The sequence below is a fragment of the Equus asinus genome, chromosome 17, assembly GCF_041296235.1.
Source record: "Equus asinus isolate D_3611 breed Donkey chromosome 17, EquAss-T2T_v2, whole genome shotgun sequence".
NCBI classification, from domain to species: Eukaryota; Metazoa; Chordata; class Mammalia; order Perissodactyla; family Equidae; genus Equus; species Equus asinus.
Genome location: NC_091806.1, coordinates 33,734,280 through 33,761,441, shown reverse-complemented (window position 1 = coordinate 33,761,441; position 27,162 = coordinate 33,734,280). Strand labels below are relative to the sequence as shown.

The 27,162-nt window shown below is 36.4% G+C and overlaps 1 protein-coding gene across 1 annotated transcript; it reads left to right on the top strand.

Annotated features, from left to right (window-relative positions):
* The first annotated feature begins 19,273 nt into the window (after positions 1–19,273).
* On the top strand, positions 19,274–20,233 carry LOC139040646 (olfactory receptor 5A2-like). The gene has a single exon (XM_070487392.1). It carries the CDS (start codon positions 19,274–19,276, stop codon positions 20,231–20,233), a length of 960 nt encoding a protein of 319 aa, XP_070343493.1.
* Positions 20,234–27,162: the final 6,929 nt, after the last annotated feature.

Below are 27,162 nucleotides of genomic sequence, written 5' to 3'. Positions count from 1 at the left end.
TACTAACATAGTTCCACTTTCAAATTTGTCTTCAGTCTGAGCTCTCTAAGCTATTTAATTGTTAAGAATGTAGATTCTGGCTATAGCCTGCCTGGATTTAATTCCCAGCTTTACCATATAATATATGTGTGATCTTGGGCAGGTTAGTTGAACTCTCTATGACTCTGTAAAATTAGGGATAATAATAGTACTTTGTTATTAGAATTCCTTCTCTCTCTCTCTTTCTTTCCTTCCTTCTCTTCTTAAATCTCTTTTAAGACATGCATGGCCCATAGTAAGTGCTCTACAAGAGTTTTTTATTGCTATTGTTATTTAAAAATCTAAATTATAATGTAACCTCAATCAAATTCTTATAACTTTCAGTATATGAAGTATCTTTCAAGATCAGGGACTTGATTCCACCCAATCCACATCTATAAGAATTTCCATCACCCCCTCCACATCCACACTAAGTCTCAATCCACATAAATCAGAAAAGAACACTTACCATCAGCGGGTCTTTGAACCTGAGGTCCTAACTCAGCAGAAGGCACTAGGAAAAGTGTGGTCAGAGGGCCTGGTGGCTCATGGTGAATGACCCTTATAGGTGTGGGATATATCTTGATCCTTCTTCAGGTTTTAACCCAAACAATTTAGAAATCATCAAAATTACCTATCTTTTAAACAATATTTTCATTCTGTTCTACCTATCTCTTTAAATATGATGAATCTCACAAATTTCCTTTTGTTTTTCAAAATGGAAATGTTATTTTATGAATTTTAAAGCAATATGTGAGAACTGGAAGATAATTAGATCAATAAACAACGGTGAAATAATAAACCTAAAAGTCATGGGTACTTCCCGATCAATGCAAAAAAATTCCTCTTAAAACTGGAAATTGTGACAATCTATCTCCTGAAATTAGAGCTCTTAACATTTAGGTGTATGCCTTTCATGTTCAAGTATATGTATATGCATATGGCTGTTTGTATCAAAGACCCTCTACAATTTACATATATTATAGAAATTATTCCAAGTCAATAACTTCACAATTTGGGAAGTAATGCTTTCTCTATTTGCTATAAATTTTTCTGGCTCAGTTTAGGAAAGCCACGCCACTTTATTATCTCCAATTTTTCATAAGTCAATCTACATCTACCTATTGCCAGTCAGTCAAGCTATCATTGATCTTTACTTTCCTCTTGGAAATTGCACAGAGATATGCCCTTGGTATAGACTCCCTCTCTTCTTGCACTCAATAGCTCCTGTTACAGATTTTCCAGTTCTAAACCTTAAAATTTGGGTAATGAGAGAATGTGAAGCTCCTTTTAGCCATCACCATGCCATCATTTGTGCAGAGTTTCAGAGATCTCTTACACTAATCTCAATCTTGTCAAATATGGCTTTAAGATTTGTATTATGTTTAGAGGCTCTGCAACTGTTTGTGAAAGGTGCGTAGAATTTCCAGGATCAGGAGGGGATTCTTTCCTTTTGAAGAAAATAAAAGGGCCTCCAGCAAAGTTTGACATAACCCAGTGCAGATGTAGTGCCACACAGAGAAATTGGGAGCTAAACAAAAACAGCTCTACCGGAACCCTCACCCATTCTGTGTAGGGTCTGCCATTTAGCAAGGTAGAGACCTGAGGTCTGTGATGTTATTAAAGGTCATTTGGGCACCTACTCAGGTTAGCACAAAGGGAAGGGGGATGAGTTGGTGGTGATGATTCTGGGTAGGCTTCAGGATAAGCCTGGTTCTAATCCTGTTTCTACCACTTGCCAGCCGTGGGATGTTGGGCAACTCATTTAGTCTTTCTGATCTTCTATTTCTCCATTTTTAAAATGGGGATAACAGTGGCTACTTAAGAGTTGTCTGAGGGTTGTTTAAGATAATATGTGAAAGCCTCATGGGTCTTGAGATAGGACGTTTGCTTAATAAATTGGGAATGTTATTGCTATCAGCAGTGAATATTCCATAAAGAATTATTTATGGAGATTAGCCTTATTTTGGAAACGCTTCCTTCTCATGTGGCAGGTTGAAGTGTGCTTATCTTACAGACATAATGAGTTCACTGATAGACCATGTAGCTTTGTAAAAAGTGTTTAGGAGTGAGATTGAAGAATTTAATCATCTGGACTTGATGGGTCAACTGAAAGTCTGTTTAGAGTGTTGCCATTAGGGCAGAGAACTTCCACATTTGGAAGGAACAGAAAGTGAAGCTGGACAAATTGAAACAAAAAGAAAAGAATATCCTGGGTTTTATTCCCACATATAGATTCTCTGAATCTTACTCTAAAACATTAAGTGAAAGGTATATTAAGAGTTGTATGGAGCACTTTATGTCACCAAACTCTACTCATGAAGTAGTGCTTCTTCCCTTGAGAAAGGAAATCTCCTTCACTCTTACTGCAAACTCAGGGAGGCTCAGTTTGGTCTCAGTCTGGACTCCCTTTGATCCTATAATACAGGTATAATCAACACCAGGCCTCTTTTACAGAGCTGAAGAAGGAGAGTTTGAGAGGCTCAGGACCTCATTGGATTCACAGACGCTGGAGGTGAATGTTTGTGAATAACACTAGCCTTCAAGACCATAGTGAAGATAAAATAATACAGTAAAATTAAGCATCTAGCACAGTACCTTGCACATAGAAGACACTTAGAGATTGATGAGAACTGGTAGGGTGGATTTACAACTCAGGTCATCTTTTGACAAAAATGGCAAGAAAGTGTTAAGTTTTATAGCCAAATCTTCCTAATCGGAGCTTAACAGGTGCAGTTGGTGATGGAAGAGAAAAATGGAATAATGACGCAGAGAACCTGAGCTAAACTGTGGAGGTGATGTGGGTTTTCTATGGTTTCTCCATCATTCATGATCTGGGCTGTGTCCCTCACTTCATGATGCCTCCTCCTCTCACTCCTCCAGGAACCTGGTGTCCACAAGGTCTTGCTCTTCTAGCTCTGTCTATCATCTAAATGCACAAATGGTTGATGTAACTGAAAGAGACTCTCTCAATGTGAGGTGAGAATTCAAAAGGCACCAAGAGATTAATTCAAGAATTAAGATTCAGCTGGTAAAATTCAAGCCATCAGTCAGAAAAGAGAAACTGGGTTTTAGAGATTAGAGATCTCTTCAGTGTTTGGAAAATCTGCTATGTCAAGTCTGTCCCAATCACACCCCTTCCAAATTACTTTTCAGACTGCTTACTAATAATTGGGGCTGTGTTAAAGGAAATAGCAATCCCTTCCAAAACTTCATTCCCTCTTAAATCTCTTTCTAGCTGCAAGTGCTCAAACATGGTCCAGGAGGACCATCAAAGGAGCAGAAAGGTAAGATTTGGGCTGAATTTGAGGAAAGACAGATAGAATTGAAAGGTATATGGAGGTAAACGAAAATCCAAAGAACTTCTTAGCCATCTATATGGGCTTGTAGATCTAGGGTGCTTTATAAGTGAGATTAATATGAGCATGAAGACAAAAAGTAAAATATGAATGGCTGCACCCACCTTCTCCCTCTTGTTCTGTCTGACCCTTAGCTGATACTTGTCTTGAGTTCTGCTTTGGAAGGAGTCTAATCAGGCTTTGGTAACTGCTTCCAATCCCCAAAGTGCTAATGAGTTGGAGAGCAAGCTTGAGGCTGATTCATTTATCAAAGGTCAAAATATCCACTTGGTGAATAGAATGTGTGAGCAGAAAAGTGGAGGGAAAAGATACACAGAAGAGGAAAGATGTAATCTTAAGAAATTCTTCTGCTGTCTGCTAACATCTGCATTTGGGGTCATTTTTGAAGTGTTTCAAAGCTGGGGCTGCAGGGGAATTTGAGAGAGGTTTTTTTTTGCCTCTCTCCTTGGAGGTGTTTCATTACATTTTCCCTTGAGAGTCTTTTTGAAAAAGAAAGAAATGTATTATCCAAACTTCACAGATTTGTAGTTAATTGATCTCTGGGGTGGTATGCTCATATAAGTGCTCTGAAGAAGATGCTTATTAAACTCCATCCCAATGGCTTTCTCATCCTCCAAGGCTACTCAAGATCTCTTCTGGTAGTACATAAAGAACAAGCTCAAGATAACATTGGGACACATAGGGCAAGATAGACGCCTATTCTGCAGAAGAAAGAAAGATTGCAAACAAACAAACAAACACACAAACAAACAAACTCTTTTCCACTCCTTCATAGAACATTTTGGCCTGAAGTATTTTAAGCGGATGGGAATTCAAACTTATTGAGCTTCTACTATGTGCTAAACACTGTACTAGGTGTCTTATGTGTGATAACTCACTAAATCCTCCAAACCCTCCCTTGCAAGGAGGAAACTGAAATTCTGAGAAAGAGTAAGCTGTTCAAAATTTTATAGCTAATAAGGGATTGAGCCACTAGTTGAACCAAGGACTATGTGACAAGAAATCCTGCATTTGCATGTATGGTACATGCATTTATTTTGGAACTCAATTGCACATAAATGTGTATATATGGTCAATCGTATCTCTCAACTCATAATCCTTTCTCTTTTCACAGAAACCTACTACCTTCCTCCAGGAGAAAGACATTAGATACAGAAGTTTTCCTCTAAAATGGTTAGAAACTTACTCTGACTTAGCATGATAGAGTATAAAGATGTAGGATTTTTATTCTATGGAGGGCTACATACAACAAAAAATAATTTGGGTCCAGGCATTCCATAAAAATCAAGGCTTTAATTCATGTATTTGAAGATGAGGGGAGAAAAATAAAAGGTTTGATTCACTTGTTTCTTAATCTGAGAATATTGAACTGTCATCTTTTAAAAATAACTAGAATAAATAGTGGAAAATTGATTCCAGCTCATGGCCAACTAAGAGAGAGAAAGTTTTTCTAACCAGACAAAGAAAGAAATAGAGGGGGAGACATCCAGGAGAGGCTAAGGAATAGAATTCCAGTGAAAACATGGATAAGGGAGATATTATTTATTCGTCCATTTTATAAGTCTTTATTAATGCCTCTTCTGTGCCAGACCCTGTGTAACTCATCAGAGACACACAGAATGGAAGATGAGATAAGAATTTTGCCTGTATGGTGCTTACATAATAATGGAGCTACTTACGATGAAGTTGTCACTGAAGGCAAGCTTTGGAAAACCAAGCTACTGCTGCCTTGACCATTATGTTTTTCATAACGACTAATATGATGGCTAGATGGGATGATGTTTCTGACTCCACTGAAGAGCTTTCATAAAGAAAGTGACAAGCTTGGGGTTTTAAACTCTCAGCTCACCTCCAAGACAACCAGAAAGCCTCTATAAAGGCTCTAAAATAAATATTTTATTTCTTGTAGATTCAAGGTCGATAAGACTTAAAATCAGATGCAAACTTAATTGTGCAGATCGCAAAGCCTCTTAAATTAAAGTTATGACATGTTTGAAAAAGAGGAAGACCCTGAAATTTGGATTGGGGATACTTCAGTAGGCTCTAAGGAAGGTGATAATCTTGAACTCCTAAATTATCCTTAGCCTTTCTAGCCATGAGAATAGTCCCTTTTAATCTGTCTGAAGAGACTAGCCTTCCTTTTTGCAATAAGTATTTATTAGCCTCGTGTGAAGCATTGCCTTGCAAGGGGATGCCTGTCCACATTAAGCCCCACCAAACCAGCCTTCATTGCTGCCAGATCATAATTAGATTCAAATATCAGCATGCTCCAGGAGGACAAGTAAAACGTATGACTTTTGAGAAGAGATTATTTTTCCCAAGCTTGAAAGATATTGAGTTATTTTGGAAAAATCCTGGGGGAACATATGTAGAATGGGTTCTAAATGTGTTAGCAAGAAAGACAGACTATAGCATTAGGTTGGGTAAAATGTATTCACATACTCTGGACTGTGGTTCAGTACAAAGGAAAGAATCCAATGTTTTAGGGAGATAGAAATTTTAAAGTAGGTTTATCATGTGTGATCTACATGCTAATCCCTCCCCAACCACGTCTATCTAGAGGGTTGAGAGGGAAGTCCCGTCATTCAGGCATGGAGGAACAACAGAAGGGGGAGAACCAGCATCTGTGAAAATTAGCATGTAGAATGACAGTGAAAGATGCTGTCATTGAGAAGATGTCTTGATTTTTTTTGTACAGGCAAATGGTGGTGCTGAACCTCCAGAGACAAGGTGGACAAAGTTAATATATTGGGCAGCAGGACTTATACAGTCTGAGTCTGGCTTTTTTCATCTAGCATCTTGCATTCGTGATTCACTCGTATTGTTGTGTGTATCAGTATCCCATTCCTTTTTATTGCTAAGTAGCATTCCATTGTGCGAATGTAAGACAATTTGTTTAATTATTCTGCAGTTGAAGGACATTTGGATGGTTTTCACTTATGGGCCATGGTGAATAAAGCTGCTATTAACATTTTGATACAGATTTTCTTGGGAACACAGGTTTTCATTTCACTTGGGTATACATCTAGAAGTGAAATTGCTGGGTCATATAGTAACTTCATGCTTAATTTGATGAGAAACTACCAAAATGTTTTCCAAAGTGGATGCCTCATTTTTCATTTTTATTAGAAATGCATGAGAGAATCAGTTGTTCTGTATCCTTTCCACCTTTCGGCATTGTCAGAATTATTTATTTATTTATTTATTTATTTATTATTTATCTTTGAGGAAGATTAGCCTTGAGCTAACATCTACTGGCAATCCTCCTCTTATGTGAGGAAGACTGGACCTGAGCTATCATGCATGCCCATCTTCCTCTACTTTATATGTGGGACGCCTACCACAGCATGACTTGCCAAGTGGTGCCATGTCCACACCCGGGATCCGAGCCGGCGAACCCCCGGCTGCCGAAGCGGAATGGGCGCACTTAACTGCTGTGCCACTGGGCCAGACCCAGAATTTTTTGTTTTTTATTTTGCTGTTCTACTAGGTCTATGTGGGATTTCATTTCAGTTTTAACTTGCATTTTCCTGACAAATCGTGATGTTGAGTATCATATGTTCATTACACATGTGTTTTGCTGAACTACATGTTCAAATGTTTTGTCCATTTTTTTATTTGGTTATTTTTTAAAAGAAATATTGAGTTTTGAGGATTCTTTTTTCTGGACAAGTACTTTACCAAATATATGATTTACAAATATTTTCTTACAGTCCATAGCTTGTCTTTCTTTCTTTTAATAATGCCGTTCAAGAGCAGAAGAAATTACTTTTGATAGCTGATTTGTCACTTTTTTCTTTGATGGGATTGTGCTTTTGGTATTGTATCTTGGAAATTTTTGCCTAACCCAAAGTCATAAAGACTTTCTCCTGTGTTTCTTCTGGAAATTTGTAGTTTAGATTTTACATTTAGTTGTAAGATCCGTTTTGAGTTATGGTGTGAGAAATGGATTGTGTTTCACATTTTGACACATGGATATCCAAATGTCCAGCATTGTGGAAAAGAATATCTTTTCTATATTGAATTGTTTTTTGCATCTTTGATGGAAACCAATTGATCATAAACATGTGAGTCTATTTCTGTACTCTCTATTCTGTCCCATTGATCTATACTATATTTATCCTTTCTCCAATACAATACTTTCTCAATTGCCTTTGCTTTGGAATAAATCTTAAAAACAGCTAATGTGAGTCATCCAACTTTGCTCTTCTGTATAAAAATTATTTTGGCTCTTCTAGTTCCTTTGTCTTTCCATGTAAATTTTAGAATCAGCTTGAAAATGTCTACAGAAAATGCTGCTGAGATTTTGGTTTGAAATGCATTGAGTCTAGAGATCAATTTGCGGGAATTAATATCTTCCTACATTGAGTATTCTAATAAATAAACATGATATATGCCTCAATATACTTAGATATTTGATTTCTTTCATGAGTGTTTTGTAGCCTTTTTCGTACAGACTTTGTTAGATTTATACCTAAGTATTTCATGTCGTTTTTTGGTGAGAATGTAAATGATACATTTAAAAGTTTCAATTACCAATTGCTCGTTATGAGTATGCAGAAATACATTTACTTTTTAGATATTAATCTTTTGTTTTGTGGCATTGCTTAACTTATTCTTTTTTCAACTTTATTGAGGTATAATGGACAAATAGAAATTTTACATATTTAAGGTATACAATGCAATATTTTGATATACATTGTGAAATGATCACAATCAAGCTAATTAACATATCCATTACCTCACATAGTTTCTGTTTCCTTCCTTCTTTCCTTCCTTTCCTCCTTCCTCTCTTCCTTTCTTCTTTGTTATAAGAATGCTTAAGGGCTACCCTCCTACCAAATGTGAAGTATACAATACAGTATTGTTAACTGTAGTCACTATGTTGTGCATTAGATCTTTAGAACTTATTCATCTTGTGTGACTGAAACTTTCTACCCTTTGACTGGTATCTCCCCATTTTCACTCCACCTCGCATCTAGTAACCACCATTCTACTCTCAACTTCCATGAATCTGACTATCTTGGATTCCACATTTGAATGAGGCCATGGAATATTTGTCTTTCTGTGTCTGACTTATTTCACTTAGCATAACGTCCTCCAGGTTCATCTACGTTCTTGCAAATGAAAAGATTTTTTTCTTTTTAAGACTGAATAATATGTCTTTATATCTCTATATACCATATTTTCTTATCTGCCCATCTGCCAATGGATGTTTAGGTTGTTTTCACATCTTGGCTATTGTGAACAATGCTGAAATGAACTTGGAAGTGCAGATACCTCTTGAACACACTGATTTCATTTTCCTTGGATATATAACAAGAAGTGAGATTGCTAGATCATATGAAAGTTCTATTTTTAATTTTTGAGAAACCTCCATAATGTTTTCCATGTTGGCTGCACTAATTTACATTCACAGCAACAGTACACAGGGGTCTCTTTTTTCTACATTCTCGCCAACGCTTTTCATCTTTTGTCTTTTTACTAATAGCCATCCTTACAGATGTGAAGTGATATCTTAGTGTGGTTTTGATTTGCCCATGCACACTCGTGTGTGTGTGTGTGTGTGTTTGTGTGTTTGTGTGTGTTGGGGGAACAGAATGAACGCAAAGAATGACAAGGTAATTGTTTTCTTCAAGGATTTTTCCTTCCCCACACTCTCACTGGTCCTCTGTTTTTCACCCTCTACACATTTTGTTTATGCCATTTCCACTTCTCTCAGAGTTTAAATCAACAATGCTATACAAAACCAGTGCTCCTGCTAAAATCAGCTGGGGGATTAAAACATGATCAGAAAACAATGAACAAACAAATTTTCCAGAGTTTCTTCTCATCTAGATTCATTCACATTCCTATGCCTGTGACTCTTCAGCAGAGAGTCTCACATGCGTTTGTACAACAATCTATCATTGTGCTACCTACTATTTTCTTTCCTTCCTGGTCTGGATCATGGTGGTGTTTCCTGCGGATACCTGCCACACCACTAACTATGATGTAAACCAACATTAGTGCCAAAGCTGAAATGCTGGCGTTGAAGACACAGATATCTGCTCTGAGAGGATCATCACCTGATGCCACCCAAACTACTTTCACTTTCAATGCCCCATTAAGTATTAGTCAACACTCTTTTTCCATTTCTTTTTCTTTCCACTATTCTTTTTCGATGCGTCTTGTGCCAGAACTCAGGAATGAATTTTGGGCTGGGCTGAAGGATGATTTGAGTGATAGAAAAATGGCTCTTTCCAGAATCACCTCTCTCTTCTGAGACGGCATCATTGTTCTGAAACCAGACGAGTACAATCTGATTCTTTTCCTTTGAGATTCTCCCTTTGAGAGTTCCCAAGAGACATTCAGATGAATGGACATTTAGTCAGAGCAACATTCAAAGGCTTCTTGGAAAATTCATACTCAACATGGTGTTGATTCATATGTATCTTCAAATACCTTGATAAGCAGGGAAAATTTTGTGCTTTTTTTGCATAAACAATTATTTGAAAAATTTCCTGCAATTTTCACTATATCAATGGTTAAGGATATTTTCATTTTATTTAGGAATCAGTACTTATAATTTCCTAATTATTCTTTTTTAACAGTTTTGCTTGTATTTCGAAACTCTGCTATTGAGTGCATACAAATTTGAGATTATAGCTTCCTGTTTGAGATAACCTTTTTATTTCTAGTAATGTTTCTTATCTTAAAGTTTGCTCTGTAACATTGGGAAAGCTACAGCAGATTTTTTGGGTTAATTGTGTGATACCTCTGTCCTTTTGTTTTCAATCTTTCTGTGTTCTTATATTTAAATCATGTTCCATTAGTAACGTATAGTTGGGTTTGTTGTTTTTAACTAGTCTGACGATCTTATCTTTCACTTTGAGTACTTGGAGTAATTATTGAAAAACTACGTATTTCAATTTAATCAGCCGGAATTGACTCTTTGAAATAAAAAATGAATTAGTACTTTCTCCCACTTTTCCTCTTAACTGCTTCCCAGTTATTACTGTTATTTTTCATTTATTTATTTTTTCATTCTGTTGACGTCATACTGGTTTATTACATTGTATAATTTCAGAAATACATTATTTTATATAAATTTCTGTATAGACTGCATCATGCTCACCACCAATAGTCTAGTTTTTATGTCACCATACATATGTGCCCCTCTACCCCTTTCACCCACCTCCGACCCCCTTCCCCTCTGTGTAACCACTAACCTGTTCTCTTTGTCCATGTGTTTGTTTATCTTCCATATATGAGTGAAATCATACAGTATTTGTCTCACTCTGTCTGGTTTATTTTGCTTAACATAATAGCCTCAAGATCCATACTTGTTCTTGAAAATGGGACAATTTTATCTTTTTTATGGCTGAGTAGTATTCAATGTGATGTATACATCACATGTTCTTTATTCATTCATAAGTCAATGGGCACTTGGGTTGCTTCCAAATCTTGGCTATTGTGAATAATGCTGCAATGAACATAGGGGTGCATAAATCTCTTTGGACTGTTTATTTCATATTATTTGGATAAATACCCAGTAGTGGGACAACTTGATCACATGGTATTTCTATTTTTAATTTTTTGAGAAATCTCCTTACTGTTTTCCATAGTGCCTGCAGGAGTTTGCATTCCCAATAGCAGTATATGAGGGTTCCCTTTTCCCTACATCCTCTCCAAACTTTGTTATTTTTTGTCTTGGTAATTATAGCCATTGTGATTGGTATAAGGTGATATCTCACTGTAATTTTTATTTGTATTTCCCTATTAACTAGTGATGTTGAATATATTATCATGTGCCTGCTGCCCATCTGTATATCTTCTTTGGAAAAATATCTGTTCATATCTTCTGCCCATTTCTTGGGCCGGCCCAGTGGCGCAGCGGTTAGGTTCACACCTTCCGCTTCTCGGTGGCCCGGGGTTCCCTGGTTTGGATCCCGGGTGCAGACATGGCACTGCTTGGCACCCCATGCTGTGGTGGGTGTCCCACATATAAAGTAGAGGAAGATGGGCACGATGTTAGCTCAGGGCCAGGCTTCCTCAGCAAAAAAGAGGAGGACTGGTAGTAGTTAACTCAGGGCTAATCTGCCTCAGAAAAAAAAATCTTCTGCCCATTTCTTGATCAGGTTGTTTGTGTTTTTGTTGTTGAGATGTATCAGTTCTTTATATATTTTGGGAATTAACCCCTTGTCAGATATATGATTTGCAAATATTTTCTTCCAGTTGGTGGGTTGTCTTTTCATTTCATTAATGGTTTCCTTTGCCTTGCAGAAGCTTTTTAGTCTGATATAATGACGTTTGTTTATTTTTCCTTTTGTTTCCCTTGCCTGAGTAGACATGATATTTGAAAACATGCTGCTAAGACCAATGTCGAAGAGTGTACTACCTACATTTTCTTCTAGGAGTTTTATGGTTTCAAGTGTTACATTAGAATTTTTAGTCCATGTAAAGTTAATTTTTGTGGATGGTGTGAGATAATGGTTTAGTTTCATACTTTTGAAAGTGGCTGTCCAGTTTCCCCAACACCATTTTTTGAAGATACATTCCTTTCTCCATTGTATGTTCTTGCTTCCTTTGCTGAAGATTTGCTGTCTGTTGATGTGCGGTTTTATTTCTGTGCTCTCAATTCAGTTCCATTCATCTGTGTGTGTGTGTGTGTTTCTGTATCAGTACCATGCTGTTTTGAGTACTATAGCTCTGTAGTATATTTTGAAGTCAGGGATTGTGATGCCTTCAGTTTGATTCTTTTTTCTCAGAATAGCTATGGTTGTTTGTGGTCTTTTGTTGTTCCATATAAATTTTAGGATTCTTTGTTCTACTTTCATGAAGTGTGTCATTGAGATTCTGATTGGGATTTCATTGAATGTGTAGATTGCTTTAGGTAATATGGACATTTTAACTATGTTTATTCTTCCAATCCATGAGCATGGAATATCTTTCCATTTCTTTATCTCTCTCCAGTTTCTTTCACTAATGTCTTATAGTTTTCAGCTTATAGGTCTTTCATCTCCTTGAGTAAATTTATTCTTAGAGGTTTTATTCTTCTGTTGCAATTGTAAATGTGATTGTATTCTTGAGTTCTATTTCTGCTAGTTCACTATTAGTGTATAGACATGCAACTGATTTTTTTTTTTTTTTAAGATTTTATTTTTTCCTTTTTCTCCCCAAAGCCCCCCGGTACATAGTTGTATATTCTTCGTTGTGGGTCCTTCTAGTTGTGGCATGTGGGACGCTGCCTCAGCGTGGTTTGATGAGCAGTGCCATGTCTGCGCCCAGGATTCGAACCAACGAAACACTGGGCCGCCTGCAGTGGAGCGCGCGAACTTAACCACTCGGCCATGGGGCCAGCCCCCATGCAACTGATTTTTATAAGTTGATTTTGTACCTGCAACTTTGCTGTAGCTTTGGATTATGTCTAATACCTTTCTGGTAGATTTTTTAGGGTTTTCTATATATAGAATCACATTGATCACAAACACCTAGAATTTGGCTTCTTCCTTTTTAATTTTACTCCGTTTTATTTATTTTTCTTGCCTAATTGCTCTGGCAAAAACCTCCAGTACTATGTTGAATAGGAGTGGTGAGAGTGGGCACCCTTGTCTTGTTCCTGTTCTCAGAGGAATGGCTTTCAGTTTTTCACCATTAAGTTTGATGTTGGCTGTGGGTTTGTCCTATATGGCCTTTATTATGTTGAGGGAGTTTCTTTCTAAACCCATTTTATTGAGTTTTTATGGTAAATGGATGTTGGATCTTATCAAATGCTTTCTCAGCGTCTATGTAGATGATCATGTGATTTTTCTTCCTCATTTTATTAATGTGGTGTATCACATTGATTGATTTGCAGATGTTGAACCATCCTTGCATCCCTGGTATAAATCCCACTTGATCATGGTGTATGATCCTTTTAATATATTGCTCTATTTTATTTCCAATATTTTGTTGAGGAATGTTACATGTGCGTTCATCGGTGATATTGGCCTGTAATTTTCCTTCTTTGTGTTGTCCTTATCTGGTTTTGGTATCAGGGTAATGTTAGCCTCATAGAATGAATCAGAAAGTGCTGCATCTTCTTCAGTTTTTTGGAATAGTTTGAGAAGGATATGTATTAAATCTTTGAATGTTTGGTAGAATTCTTCAGAGATGCCATCTGATCATGGCCTTAGTTTTTTAAGAAGTGTTTGATTCCTATTTTGATGTTTTTCCTTGTGATTGGTCTATTCAGATTCTCTATTTATTTTTGATTCAGTTTTGGGAGGTTGTATGAGTCTAAGTATGCATCCATTACTTCTAGGTTTTCCAATCTTTTGGCATATAGTTTTTTTATAGTGTTCTTTTATAGTCCTTTGTATTTCTGTGGTTTTCACTAAAATATCTCCTCATTCAATTTTAATTTTATTTATTTGAGACTTCTCTCTTTTTCTTAGTGAGTCTGGCTAAGAGTTTGTCAATTTTATTTATCTACTCAAAGATCCACTCTTAGTTTCGTTGATCTTTTTTCTTTTAGTCTTTATTTCATTTATTTCTAGTCTAATTTTTATTATTGCCATCATTCTGCTGACTTTTGGCTTTGTATGTTCTTGTTTTCCAAGTTCTGTTAGATGTAGTTTAAGATTACTTGTTTGAGATTTTTCTCATTTGTTGGGGTAGGCCTGTATTGCTATCTCCTAGGATGCTCTTAGGACCCCTTTTACTGCATCTCATAAGAGCTTGTATGTTGTGTTTCATTTTCCAGGTACTTTTTGAAAAATTTCTCCTTCGATTTCTTCGTTGATGCAATGGTTGTTCAGTAGCATGTTGCTTAGACTTCACATAATGTGAATTTCCCAGTCTGTTTCTTGTACTTGATTTCTCATTTCATAGCATTGTGATCAGCATGATATGATTTCAATATTCTTAAATTTATTGAAGTTTCCCCTGTTTCCCAACATATGGTCTGTCTTTGAGAATATTCCATGTGCACTTGAGAAGAATATGTATTCTGCTGTTTTTCAATGTCATTTTCTTTATATATCTATTAAGGCCATCTGGTCTAGTGTCTCATTTAAGGCCACTGTTTCATTGTTGACTTTCTGCCTTGATGATTTATCCATTCATGTAAGTGAGGTTTGAGGTCCCCTACTATTATTGTGTTATAGCCCATTTCTCCCTTTATGTCTATTAATAGTAGCTTTATTTACTTTGGTGCTCCTGTGTTAGGTGCATACATATTCATAAGTGTTATGTCCTCTTGATGGAATGTTTCCTTTATCATTATATACTGCTCCTCTTTGTCTCTCACTGTCTTTTTTATCTTGAAGTTTGATTTGTCTGATATAAGTATGGCAACATCTACTTTCTTTTGTTTGCCATTTGCTTGGAGTATCATATTCCATCCCTTCTCTCTGAAGCTGTGTTTGTCTTTAGAGCTGAGATGTGTTTCCTGGAGGCAGTGTAATGTTGGGTCTTCTATTTTAATCCATCCAGCCACTTTGTGTCTTTTGAGTGGTGAACTCAATCCATTTACTCTTAGAGTGATTATTGATATATGAGGGCTTAATTTTGCCATTTTGATGCTTGTTTTCTGGTTGTTCTATATTTCCATTGTTTCTTTTTCCTTGTATTTCTGACTGCCATTTCAGTTTTGTGGTTTCCTGCGAAGGTTTTCACTTTATTTATGATGTGGGTCTGCTCTGATTTTTGTTTAGGGCTTACCATGAGGATTAAAGATCTCATAGATGTGATAGTCTATTTTCTGATAGCCTTTTGTTTCCATTAGCCTAAGTAGGTTACATCCCTTTCCTCTTCCCCTCTGGTCATTGTTGTCACAAATTATTCTTTTTTGTGCTGTGGATTTGTGACTAAATTGAAGTGTTTATAGATATTTTTGATGCTTTCCTTACCTTTATCTTTTATGTTTTAATTAAGTTTTTACTAACCTATCTTGATATTGAGCTGCAGTTTTCTGATTCTACTTGTCTATTTTTCTCCTTGCTCAACATTTTGTAAACCTTTGCTTTTTAGTTTTAGATGAGAGGTCTCCTTTCAACATTTCTTGTAAGGAAGGCCTAGTGGCAATGAACTCCCTTAGCTTTTGTTTATTTAGGAAAGCTTTTATTTCTCCATTGTATCTGAGGGATAGTTTCACTGGATAGAGTATTCTTGCCTGAAAATTTTTGTCTTTCAGTGTTTTGAATATATCATTCTATTCTCTCCTAGCCTGCAATGTTTCTGTTGAGAAATCTGCTGAAAGCCTGATAGGGATTCCTTTGTAGGTTATTTTCCTCTGCCTTGCTGCTCTTAATATTTTTTCTTTGTTATTGACTTTTTCCAGTTTTAATATTATATGCCTTGGAAAAGGTCTTTTTGAATTGATGAAATTAGGGGTTCTATAGGATTCATTTATTTGTAATTCCAGTTTCTTACCCAGATTTGGGAAGTTCTCAGATATTATTTCTTTGAACAAGCTCTCTGCTCAGTTTTTCAGGTGAAGAAATTGACATTTGAGAGATTTTAAAACTTCATACATGTTTATGTAGATAAAAGGACAAAGCTAGAATTTGAACTCAACCCTTTCAGTTGGAAATTTGTGTTTTTAAACACTATACATCAGTACAAGGCTTGATCTATTTGTGTGCAGTTTACTTCCAATGAAGGGTAAGCTGTCCATCAAAGCAAAAGGAAATCTTCCTGGACCCAGATCAGGGAAAGCTCCGAAGAGAATAAGACAGGGGACTGTAAATAAGACTCTGGTGATGGGTGGTTGGCCTCTTTCCTTGTCACCTCAGAGAACAATTAACCAGAAATGTTTAGCTCTAATGATCACTGGGCTTTTACTTTGGATGCAGGAATGAGTGACAGGCAGCCACACGGTGAAAGAGTGTGGCTACACCTGCCCATTAAAATAATGAGCTCCCAAAGGCCATGTTGAAGACTTCATAATAAAGGAGCAGGAATTCAAGAAACAGATATTACTACTTGAATGAAGTCAAAGTATAAAAAAATGACTGAATCAGAAACCACGCATAGAGCAGTGGAAATGCAGATGAACTGAAGTTTGCAAAAGATGTTATTGGATCAAAGCAATCAATAATTCTTCTCTTGTAGCATGAGATCTCAGGACACTTCTTCCTAAAGTAATTCAGTAAGTCCAACTCCTTCCCTCCTATCTCATTCATCCAACACATGACAGTTATAAATTTACAGCCTATTCCACATTTTATCTGTAAAAGGGCAGAGTAACTCTACCCACCTTCAGAAATGAATAAATGAGTTAATATAAATCAAGTCCCTAGAACAGTACTTGGTACTCAATAAGCCCTCAATAAGTACTTGGTACTCAATAAGCCTTATATATATAATATAATTATATTATATTATTATTATAATTGAGTACTCACTATAAGCCACTCTGCTAAGCTCTCAGGATAAGCAGTGAAAAAAATTCATTTTTTTATATAAATATTTTCTGTACCTGGGTCCTATACACTGTTCTAGGGACTCAGGATAGATACAACAGAGAAAATTCTCTGCCTGTCTTTGAGTAGCTTACATTCTGGTAGGGAAGATTTTATTAAGATAAGAAACACCAAACTCATCATTTCCTCTTCCGTAGGATTACCAGATTGATGTCATAGTGAAGAGTGGTCTTGGTTTTGGGTGCTCAATCAGTGACTGATTATGAGAAGATTTAAAATTTTAGAAAACACAAAGCTAGAAGCACTATTTATTTATTTTAACAGTTTTATTGAGATCCCTTTAACATATAGAAATTGTTTATATTTAAGATGTATAACTTGATGATTTTGTATATATGCACACATTGTGAAAAGATCACTGCAGTCAAGCTAAGTGACTTACCCATCACCTCTAGATAGTTACCCTTGTGTGTGTGGTTATAAAATTTAATTTAAGATCTGTCCTCTTAGGAAACTTCAAGTATACAATACAGTAATGTTAACTATTGTCACCATGCTGTTCATTAGATCCCCAGAACTTAATTATCTTGAATAACTGGAACTTTGTACTCTTTGACCAACATCTCCTCATTGTCTTCTCCCCACACCTGCCCCTACTGATCTCTTCCCCTGGAAACTACCATTCTACTCTCTACTTTTATGAATTTTGATTTTTTTTAGATCATGGAGAATTTGTCTTTCTGTGTCTGGCACATTTTACTAGAATAATATCCTCCAGGTTTATCTACATTGTTGTAAATGACAAGACAGTCTTATTTTTTATGGTGGAACAATATTTCATTATCTATCTATCTATCTACCTATCATGTATCATCATCTATCTATCTCATATTTTGTTTATCTATTTACCCATTGATGGACATTTAGGTTGTTTCCATATCTTGGCTATTGTGAATAATGTTGCAATGAACATGGAAGTGCAGATAGCTCTTTGAGATACTGATTTCATTTCCTTTGGATATATACCCAGGAGTGGAGTTGCTGGATGATATGGTAGTTCTATTTTTAATTTTCTGAAGAACCTCCATACTGTTTTCCATAGCGCCTGTACCAATTTGCAATCCCACCAACATGCAAGCGCTCCATTTTCTCTACATCCTTGCCAACACTTGCTATCTTTTGTCTTTTTAACAGCCATTCTAAAGGATGTGAGGTGGTATCTCATTGTGGTTTTGATTAGCATTCCCCTGATGATTAGTGATGTTGAACACCTCTTCATGTAGAACAGTGTTTAATATGATGAATGAATAACACAATCAGATAATTGCAATTTGATGTAAATGTGCTGTGTAATCAAATTCTATAAAATGATAAAATATCAACAACTTTGATTTTACCATCGGGTCTTCTCTAGGGCACTTCTACCTTTTTACACCCATTTATATTTCCTCATTTGATCTTACACTAGTGAGGTCTTTATTAATGCAATGACCTGTCTTTCTTAATGCAAAATGTTCATGGGCTTACCTCATGTCTTCAGAATGATAATCTGGTTGGCCTGATGACATCAAAGTTGTCCTTTGCTTATACTGAAATTATTATCCTTAAATATCTAATGAACCATGTTCAGCTTTTCTTCTTCAGGAGATACTGGTTTTTGCTTGTTCTTGACCACATGGCTCACCCAATTTCAGTCAACTTTGGTGTTGCTTCCCCTCTCCCCCCATGGAGATACGTCCATAGCACTTCTATCTCATAATGGTACTGATGAGTTAGTCCAACTTTTGATCTTTTCATGCATTTTATTGAGTGACTTGTATAAAAAAATTATATAATTAGAAAAAAATTCTAGTTCTAAACATGCATGTATATGTGTGTATATATATATATATATACACATTTCTCTTAGTTTTACTTTAAAAGAATAGAATGTTTTGTTATGGGTTGAATTGCTTTCCTCAAAATGGAATATGTGAAATCTTATAGCCTGTTGTGTTTAGTGCCTTTTGGGACTCTTATACTAAAGATTTATAAAATATAAGAAATTCCTAATTTTATTGTTAATTTGGGTTTATATTTTGAAGTCAGAATTCTAAAAAGCCATATGAAACCCAAGTCCAGAGGAACATTGAGACTCATTAGATTCAATCTTCCCATTTTCAATTGAGACAATGAGGATCTGCAGAGATGAAGTGAATTTTCCACAGTTTCCAAGGAGTTAGGAATGGAGCTTCAGACAAAACTCAAATTACTGACTCCCAGTTGCTCTCTGCTCTATTAGATGGATTCTTTTCTGGTCAATGAAGTATATAACATACAGATTTTAAATAGTGCCAAGAGATTACCATAGGCCGACTTCCTCCGAGAAGACTTTGCCCAGCAGGTGGCTAGGACGTTATTGGTATTAACTGTTTATATGACCTTCTAGAAAACATCCATTCAAATAATGACAAACAAAATCTAACTGATCACAAGATTGCTTCTTTCCTTTATGAAGGATGCAGTTCTATGGCTGTAGGAAGGAACAACACAATTGTGACAAAATTCATCCTCCTGGGATTTTCAGACCATCCTCAAATGAAAATTTTCTATTTTGTGTTGTTCCTGGGGATTTACCTCCTGACCCTAGCCTGGAACATGAGCCTCATCATCCTTATCAGGATGGACTCCCACCTACACACACCCATGTACTTCTTTCTCAGTAACCTGTCCTTCTTAGATATCTGCTATGTATCCTCCACAACTCCCAAGATGCTCTCTGGCATCATCACAGAGAAGAAAACCATTTCCTTCATTGGGTGTGCCACGCAGTACTTTGTCTTCTGTGGAATGGGGCTGACTGAATGCTTTCTTTTGGCAGCTATGGCATATGATCGGTATGCTGCAATCTGCAACCCGTTGCTCTACACAGCTGTCATATCCCATACACTTTGTTTAAAGATGGTGGCTGGGGCCTATGTGGGTGGATTCCTTAGTTTTTTGATTGAAACATACTCTGTCTATCAGCATGATTTCTGTGGGCCCAACCTAATCAACCACTTCTTTTGTGACCTTCCTCCAGTCCTGGTTCTGTCATGCTCTGATACCTTCACCAGCCAAGTGGTGAACTTCATTGTGGGTGTTGTTGTTGGAATGGTATCTGTCCTTGTGATCCTCATCTCTTATGGTTACATCGTTACTGCTGTCGTGAAGATCAGTTCAGCAAGAGGTAGGACCAAGGCCTTCAGCACCTGTGGCTCTCACCTGACTGCTGTGACCCTCTTCTATGGTTCTGGTCTCTTCATGTACATGAGACCTAGTTCCAGCTACTCCTTAAACCGGGACAAGGTGGTGTCAGTGTTCTATGCTCTGGTGATCCCTATGGTGAATCCCATCATCTACAGTCTTAGAAATAAGGAGATTAAAAGTGCTGTAAGGAAAGCTATGGAAAGGAAACATGTTCTTTCTCATGAGCACTCATTTTTCTGACCCCGAGGTAATGTTTACAATAAAGCTGTGAGTTGGGTCAATTATGCTGACTTTCATGTAGTTCTGGACTAGTTGATTGACACAATGATTTTTGTTTACCAGGATTTGTGTAGATTCAGCTTATAAACGCTCAATTTAGGAAAAACCTTCACCATGACAAAGACTGAGCAATCTGAAACATCAAAATAGAGTTGTTGTCTGTAGGAGGAAAACTAAAAAAATGTTAGTCCAGCATTCAGGGTGACGATTCTAAAGGTAGGATAGGAATATATAGCATAATAACCTGAGGACAGGGACATTTTTTCTAAAAACAATTACCTTTCCATCTTATGAGGTTCTAACATGTTTCCTTTAGGGCAGATGAGCACTGCAAGTCAGACACCCTTCCCTATTGAGAATCATGACTATCGTGAGCCACTGTGACTGGTGGGGGTATAGTCCTGACTCTTTAGATGTATTAAGGCAGGAAAGAGATTGAAAACTTTTGTTTAGGGCCTTAATGACTGAACAAATGGGCTGACCTCATGGCTAATTCAATCAATGATACAAAAATTGGTCACTGAAATGATTTGAAGAAAACCAGGGAATTGTCACTTCAGTCTAAAGTAACACCTTTCTAAGCAACACTCAAAGTTTCTTAGGAATCTACAGAAGAGGAGCACACTTTCATTTGGTGAGAAAGGTTCTCTGTTTTCATCAATTTTGTGATAAATTTGTGAAGAATTTAGCCAAGGAATTGAAGAGAGTGATTTTTCTCCTCCACATTTTCTAAGAACTTGTTAAGTGTCCTTTAACCAGCCGTACAAACTAGAATAAATTTATTCAGCTGTGGCCTCTCTTGGTCAGGCCATAAATAAGTGAGTAAATGAGTATCTACCTGTATATCCTTGGATAAGATACTTGGGCCGTGTGTGCCTTATCTCATAGGCTTATTGTGAGGAATTAGATGGATCAGTATATGTAAACACTTAGAATAGTGCCTGGTGTATAGAAAATGCTCATGAGGTGATATTGTTATTACAATTATACTATAATGATTTATCACCATCTGAGCTAAAGAAGTAGAAGATGTTTCCTTAGTTTGGTAGGAAATGTGATCTTTGTAATGGCTTTGATGTGTTAGAAAGTGGGTCTACAGAGACTATAGTGAGGAGTAGTTAAGGGTGTTTGTTAAGTATTCTTAAATCATCAAACCTGTGATTATTAATCTCATCTCTGCCATTTTGCAGATATGTGGCCTTATGCAAGTTACTTACAAACCCTATCTTCTTCATCTGTAAAATGAGAAGAATAATTGTATCTACCACATAGAGCAGATATAACAATTAAATGAGAATATGCATGAAAGGGCTTAGCCTATTGTTTGATATATGGCAATACTTCATAACTGTTAGCTCATAGTACTAGTTAATTAGTCAATTTTATATAAATCAGGAGAAATCCAGGTTAATGTGCTAAAAAGAGACAAATTAAGTAGCTTTGAAATGTCTACTCAAATTGGGACATAATTGTCTCAGTAAAAGGCAAGCCCATACCTCTCACCTCTCATACCTCTTTTGCATATAGGAAGCAGTCCTTAGGGAAGTAGAAAGAACTCAAGTTCATATAGGTGATGACATATGGAAATGTTACCATTGTACCGACTCTCTCAGCTTCCTGGGCACCCTGCTCTTATCCTTATGACCAGTTTTTCATCTACGTTTATCTGTATTCCACTTCACTGAGCTCCTATCCCTCAATTTGCCTTTGGTAGCTAAGCTTAAATTCTCCTAATACCAAATTCAGTGGAACAATAAATAAGTAAATAAATAAACAAAGGAAAAAATACCTCATGCTTTGGATTTACATGGAGCTGTCACTGATCTGTTGTGTCTAATTTTCTTTTGCTGAACAAAGACTCTGGATATTAAGGTATTACAAAAATCTTTCTTGTTTGGCCACATATATGTTCGCCAGTAATGGAAACTTTTTATTTGCATTGAGAAGATACAAAGTACTTTTGCAGTTTGTCCAACTACCAAGGAGAAAGTAATGCTCATTCATTAATAATTATTAAATCCAGTGCATAAGATGGGGATTGGTCACAAGGCTTGAATAAACCAAAAATTATCTGCATTTTACAATAAGCTGCATGTTAAATAATACTTCCCAAATAAGAGCATTTATTATGTGACTACAGACAGACGTACATTAAACAGAATATATTTGGCACTGAAAGAATCCAGCATTTTATAACTATTTGAAGCAGGACAAGGTACATCTGTCTCCAAGGGAGCTAGCCAGCTGCAGATTGAATCAGTTTAGTAAAATTACCACAATCCAGGGTGTGGCACTCATCTTTGCAACCTCCAAAAATCTTTTCCAGGTGGATTGAAGTTAATCAAGCTCACAATTCTGCATAAGCCCCAATACTATTTTTAGTTTTCAGTGAAGAAAAAAGCAGCCATGCTTGTACTTGTGCCCATAGCACAATTCTCTGTGCTTTTGAGGAAACCACATGGAAGAACAAATTACAATCAAAAGTCTATTTGGAGAGAAAGGAATCAAAGCAAAGTGGATAATGTGTATCAGTGCCTGATGTGTCCAGCTATAGGGTCCTGACTGGCTGAGGTGCTACCAATGTTTCTCCCCAACCATTCATTTTTTTCTCTTCTAAGTGACTATCTTCATTTCTAATCAATATATTATTTACAGATTGATTAATTAACAGGTCTCACTTCTTTTGGTCCAAGAAATATTTTGTCCCTGAAATGCCTTTTTTACATATTTGTTTATTATGATCTGATTTTGTTGTTTAATTTTTAGAGTTTTCAGAAACCTGGTTATTGGCCATATCTAATACATACATTCCCCTAATTTTTTTGCTAGATATGTATGATTAGAAACACACACACTCACTCATTCACTCAAATACTCATAAATTAGTGACTGATGTATTAAGTGGGCTCTGATGAGATTTTAAACTTTTTTCTAAAGATTAATCATCTCATGTTTCTAGTCTTAAACCCAGACAAACCTAGAGATTGCCTATTCTGTGAACATCCACACAAATAAGGAAACACTTGCATTTCACTTCCCTGTGTCCAGACAACTGACCTGGATCTTGCTGACCTACAATTGAGTGGGGAGAGCCTGACTGACTTGCAAATAAGCAGATACACCATGTATACCAGCATTCTCCCATAAGCTTGATCCATGACTACCTTCCCTGAATTCTTGTGTGTCTCATTGTCTATAACATCTCTTAAACAACTGGGGAACGTAAACCAACTGCTTATATCTTGCCTTTGTGGCTTTTATTCCATCCTCACTCTTCTCGTGTTTTCCTTTCCTCTTCTAATGCTGGTCAAGCCCTCCTAGGTGCAATGCTGACCATGGATCTGGTCAGGGATAAGGTTCCTCTCCCTCCTACAAGTAAAGAGATGGCCATAGCAGGCTGTTGCAGTCATGGCTTGGAACTGTTATAAACTGGATATGGTAGCAACTCCCTTTAGTGTTGCCAGACTAGATGGCTGGCACCATATAGTTGCAAGACTGACAATCACACACTTTGGTGGGACAAGACTATAAATAAATAGGCAACTGGGACCCAAGTAGATCTCATAGAAGAAGAGCAATTTCATGTCTTTCTCAAAACAAAGTTCTTCTGAAACAGAACTATGATATCAAATTGGACTTAAATGTCAACATAAATAGAAAAACTAGCATGAGTAAAGTATCATGTTGATTTTGTATGTTATATTCTTGTTGTTCTAATAAAACCTCTTGCTTATGCAAAGAGAGACAGGGTTGTTTTCATCTTAAGAAATCCTTAAGGAGCAAAATTGATCCACATGGATCAGATGGAGGAAGTCCCTATATAAGACATACACTGAAGCTCACAGTTCATTTTCTAACAGCTATAAGCTAAGGAAGTATCCTAGCATGGATTGTCTCACCCCTCAACTTGAGCCTCAGTCTAGGACACAATTGGAAATAAGACTCTATCTGGGGCTGAGATACAGAGGGGAGGTGTCCTTGAGCCTAAAGAGGAAGCAGTGGGTTCTGAGAAGTCCTGCATCTCAACACACCTACCAGTCCAGTATCCTGACTATCCAGATGCTATTTACAATTTGCTGTATTGTCTGTATTAGTTTCTAGATGTCCCTTTTTCTCTTGAGGTCCCTATTTTTACCAAAAGGCAAGCAGGTATACCTTCTCTAACAATTTTGGTATCTGTGGCTTTCAGATCTCTGAAGGCTCTGGAATTACTTTTCATCACACATGTCATCCCTGGGGGTAGTTTTTCAATGGAAGACCATGCATGAGATGTTCCTGTTTTAACAAGTTAAACACCTTTAATGAAGGCTCTAGCCTCCTTTATTAATTTGATTTACTTTTACTTTAAAATTATAATTAGGTGTAATTCATCATTAATTTCTCATTGTTTTTTTTCCTTTTGGTGTTCAGCATGTGTCCTTTAAAAAAATTTGAAAATATTTTTAAGTGAAATATGTTTGATGTATAACATTGTGTTAATGTGTACAACATATTGATTTGATACCTTTATATATTGTGACATGATTGCCTTTGTAGCAATAGTTAACACCTCTATCACATCACATAATTATCATTTCTTATTTGTGGTGGGAATAATTAAGATCTATCTTTCAGCAAGTTTGAATATTATAATACAATATCGTTGTCTACAGTCATTATAATTTACTTTAGGTCTCTAGGACTTATTTACTTCTAGTTGCAAGTTTGTACCCTTAAACATCTCCCTTATTCCTCCACCCTCATGCTGTGGCAATCATCATTTTACTCTCTGTTTTTATGAGTTTGGGTTTTTCAGATTCCACATATAATTGATATTATACAGTATTTGCCTTTCTCTACCTGTCTTATCTCACTTATCAGAATGCCCTCAAGATTCACTCATGTTGTCTCAAATAGCATGACTTCCCTCTTTCTCATGGCAGAATAATATTCCATCGTATACATACATATGTATATACATATATATATCCATTGTGTATATATATATACCACATCTTCTTTATTCATGCATGCATTGATGAACACTTAGATTGTTTCTATATCTTGGCTATTGTGAATAATGCTGCAATGAACATGGGTATGCAGATATCTCTTTGATGTCCTGCTTGAATTTCCTTTTAGTGTATACCCAGAATTGGGATTGATGGATCATATTGTAGAGCTATTTTTAATTTTTGAGGAACCTCCATATTGTTTTCCTTAGTGGCTGAACCAATTTACAATCCCATCAACAGTATATAAGGATACCTTTTTCTCCACATCCATGCCAACACTTGTTATCTCTTCTTGTCTTGATGATAGCCATTCTAATAGGTGTGGTGATATCTCATTGTGGTTTTGATTTGCATTTCTCTGATGATTAGTGATGTTTAACATCTCTTCATGTACCTGTTGACCATTTGGATGTCTTCAGCCTGTTTCCATAAAGCTGAGTTTGATAGTATCTTTCCTCCACCCTCAGAGGGTAACCTGCCTCTTATAAGAGTTTTAGCAGGATTCAGAGTAGGATGGGGAGGAGTCTCAATTCAGTAAATCTTTCTGTGACATTATCTGCCTGTCTATTTTGGGTTCCACAGAGAGAGGGGAAGATTGTTTTACAGCATACTCTTAGTTATCTTGATTTCTATCACTTACGTTAACAGGACCTTCAATGTTCTACTATCTGAATAACGCCTGGCACATTGTATGTGCTTAATCAATATTTGTGGAATGAATTAACTTTTGTATTTTAGTAAAAATCTTCATATTTGGTTCTTACTAAGTCAAAATTATTATTCATGGGGCCAGCCAAGTGGTGCAGCAGTTAAGTGTGCACGTTCTACTTCGGCAGCCTGGGGTTCACTGGTTTGGATCCCGGGTGTGGACATGGCACCACTTGTCAAGCCATGCTGTGGTTGGTGTCGCACATATAAAGCAGAGGAAGATGGGCACGTATGTTAGCTCAAGGCCAGCCTTCCTCAGCAAAAAGAGGAGGATTGACAGCAGTTAGCTCAGGGCTAATCTTCCTCAAAAAAAAAAAACCACTAAAAAAATTATTATTCAGCACTGTAATTCAGGAACTTAGCTTCAGGAAAGTTCCTGAAAGTGTTTAACAAAAAATTATATAATTCGTGGGACAGGTAAGTTCTCAGTAGAGTTCTTCTGAGGTAAATACGGTCATCATGAATATTTAACTTCTCGGCTCTATTACATTGTAATAATATACATTACTTTTTTTGTTTTAAAAAGAATTGGCCTTTTAGGGTAAAATTAATCAAATTGTGTTTCAACAAAATTGTTTTTCAGATCAATTAAAATGTATAATTAAAATTATTTTGGATTTTGTTCATGGGATACAGAATTTCTCAGCTTTTCAGTCAACTCTGATATACTGCAATTTAATTTTTTAAACTATAGGCTAATTATAGTTTTGGAACAAAAGAAAAATGTGGTTTTATTCTGTCTTAACTATATGTCCATTTATGTATTTGTTACTCAGATATAAGACTTTGGGAACATTAAAAAATGTGGTTGTGAGTAATCAGTAGGTTATAGATACTAGTAAGATAACAGTGTAAGCTAATTACATTTTTATGAGTAGAGGTGAAACATTAGGATGAAATTGATTAAAAATATATAAACATACAAACAAAACATTTCATTTCAAAGGTAATAAAGGAAAATTCAAACAATTTCTCTACCTAAGGAAATATCAGTAAAAAAAGAAGTGATGGGCCAGCCGGGTAGTGTAATGATTAAGTCTGTGTGCTGTGCTTCAGTGGCCGAGGGTTTGTGGGTTTGGATCCCTGGAACAGACCCACACACCACTTATTAAGCCATGCTGTGGCAGCATCCTACATACAAAAAGTAGAGGAAGATTGGCACAGATATTAGCTCAGGGCAATCTTCCT

Excerpts from the sequence above, each read along its gene's own strand:
- LOC139040646 (XM_070487392.1), top strand. The coding sequence starts at position 19,274 with ATGGCTGTAGGAAGGAACAACACAATTGTGACAAAATTCATCCTCCTG.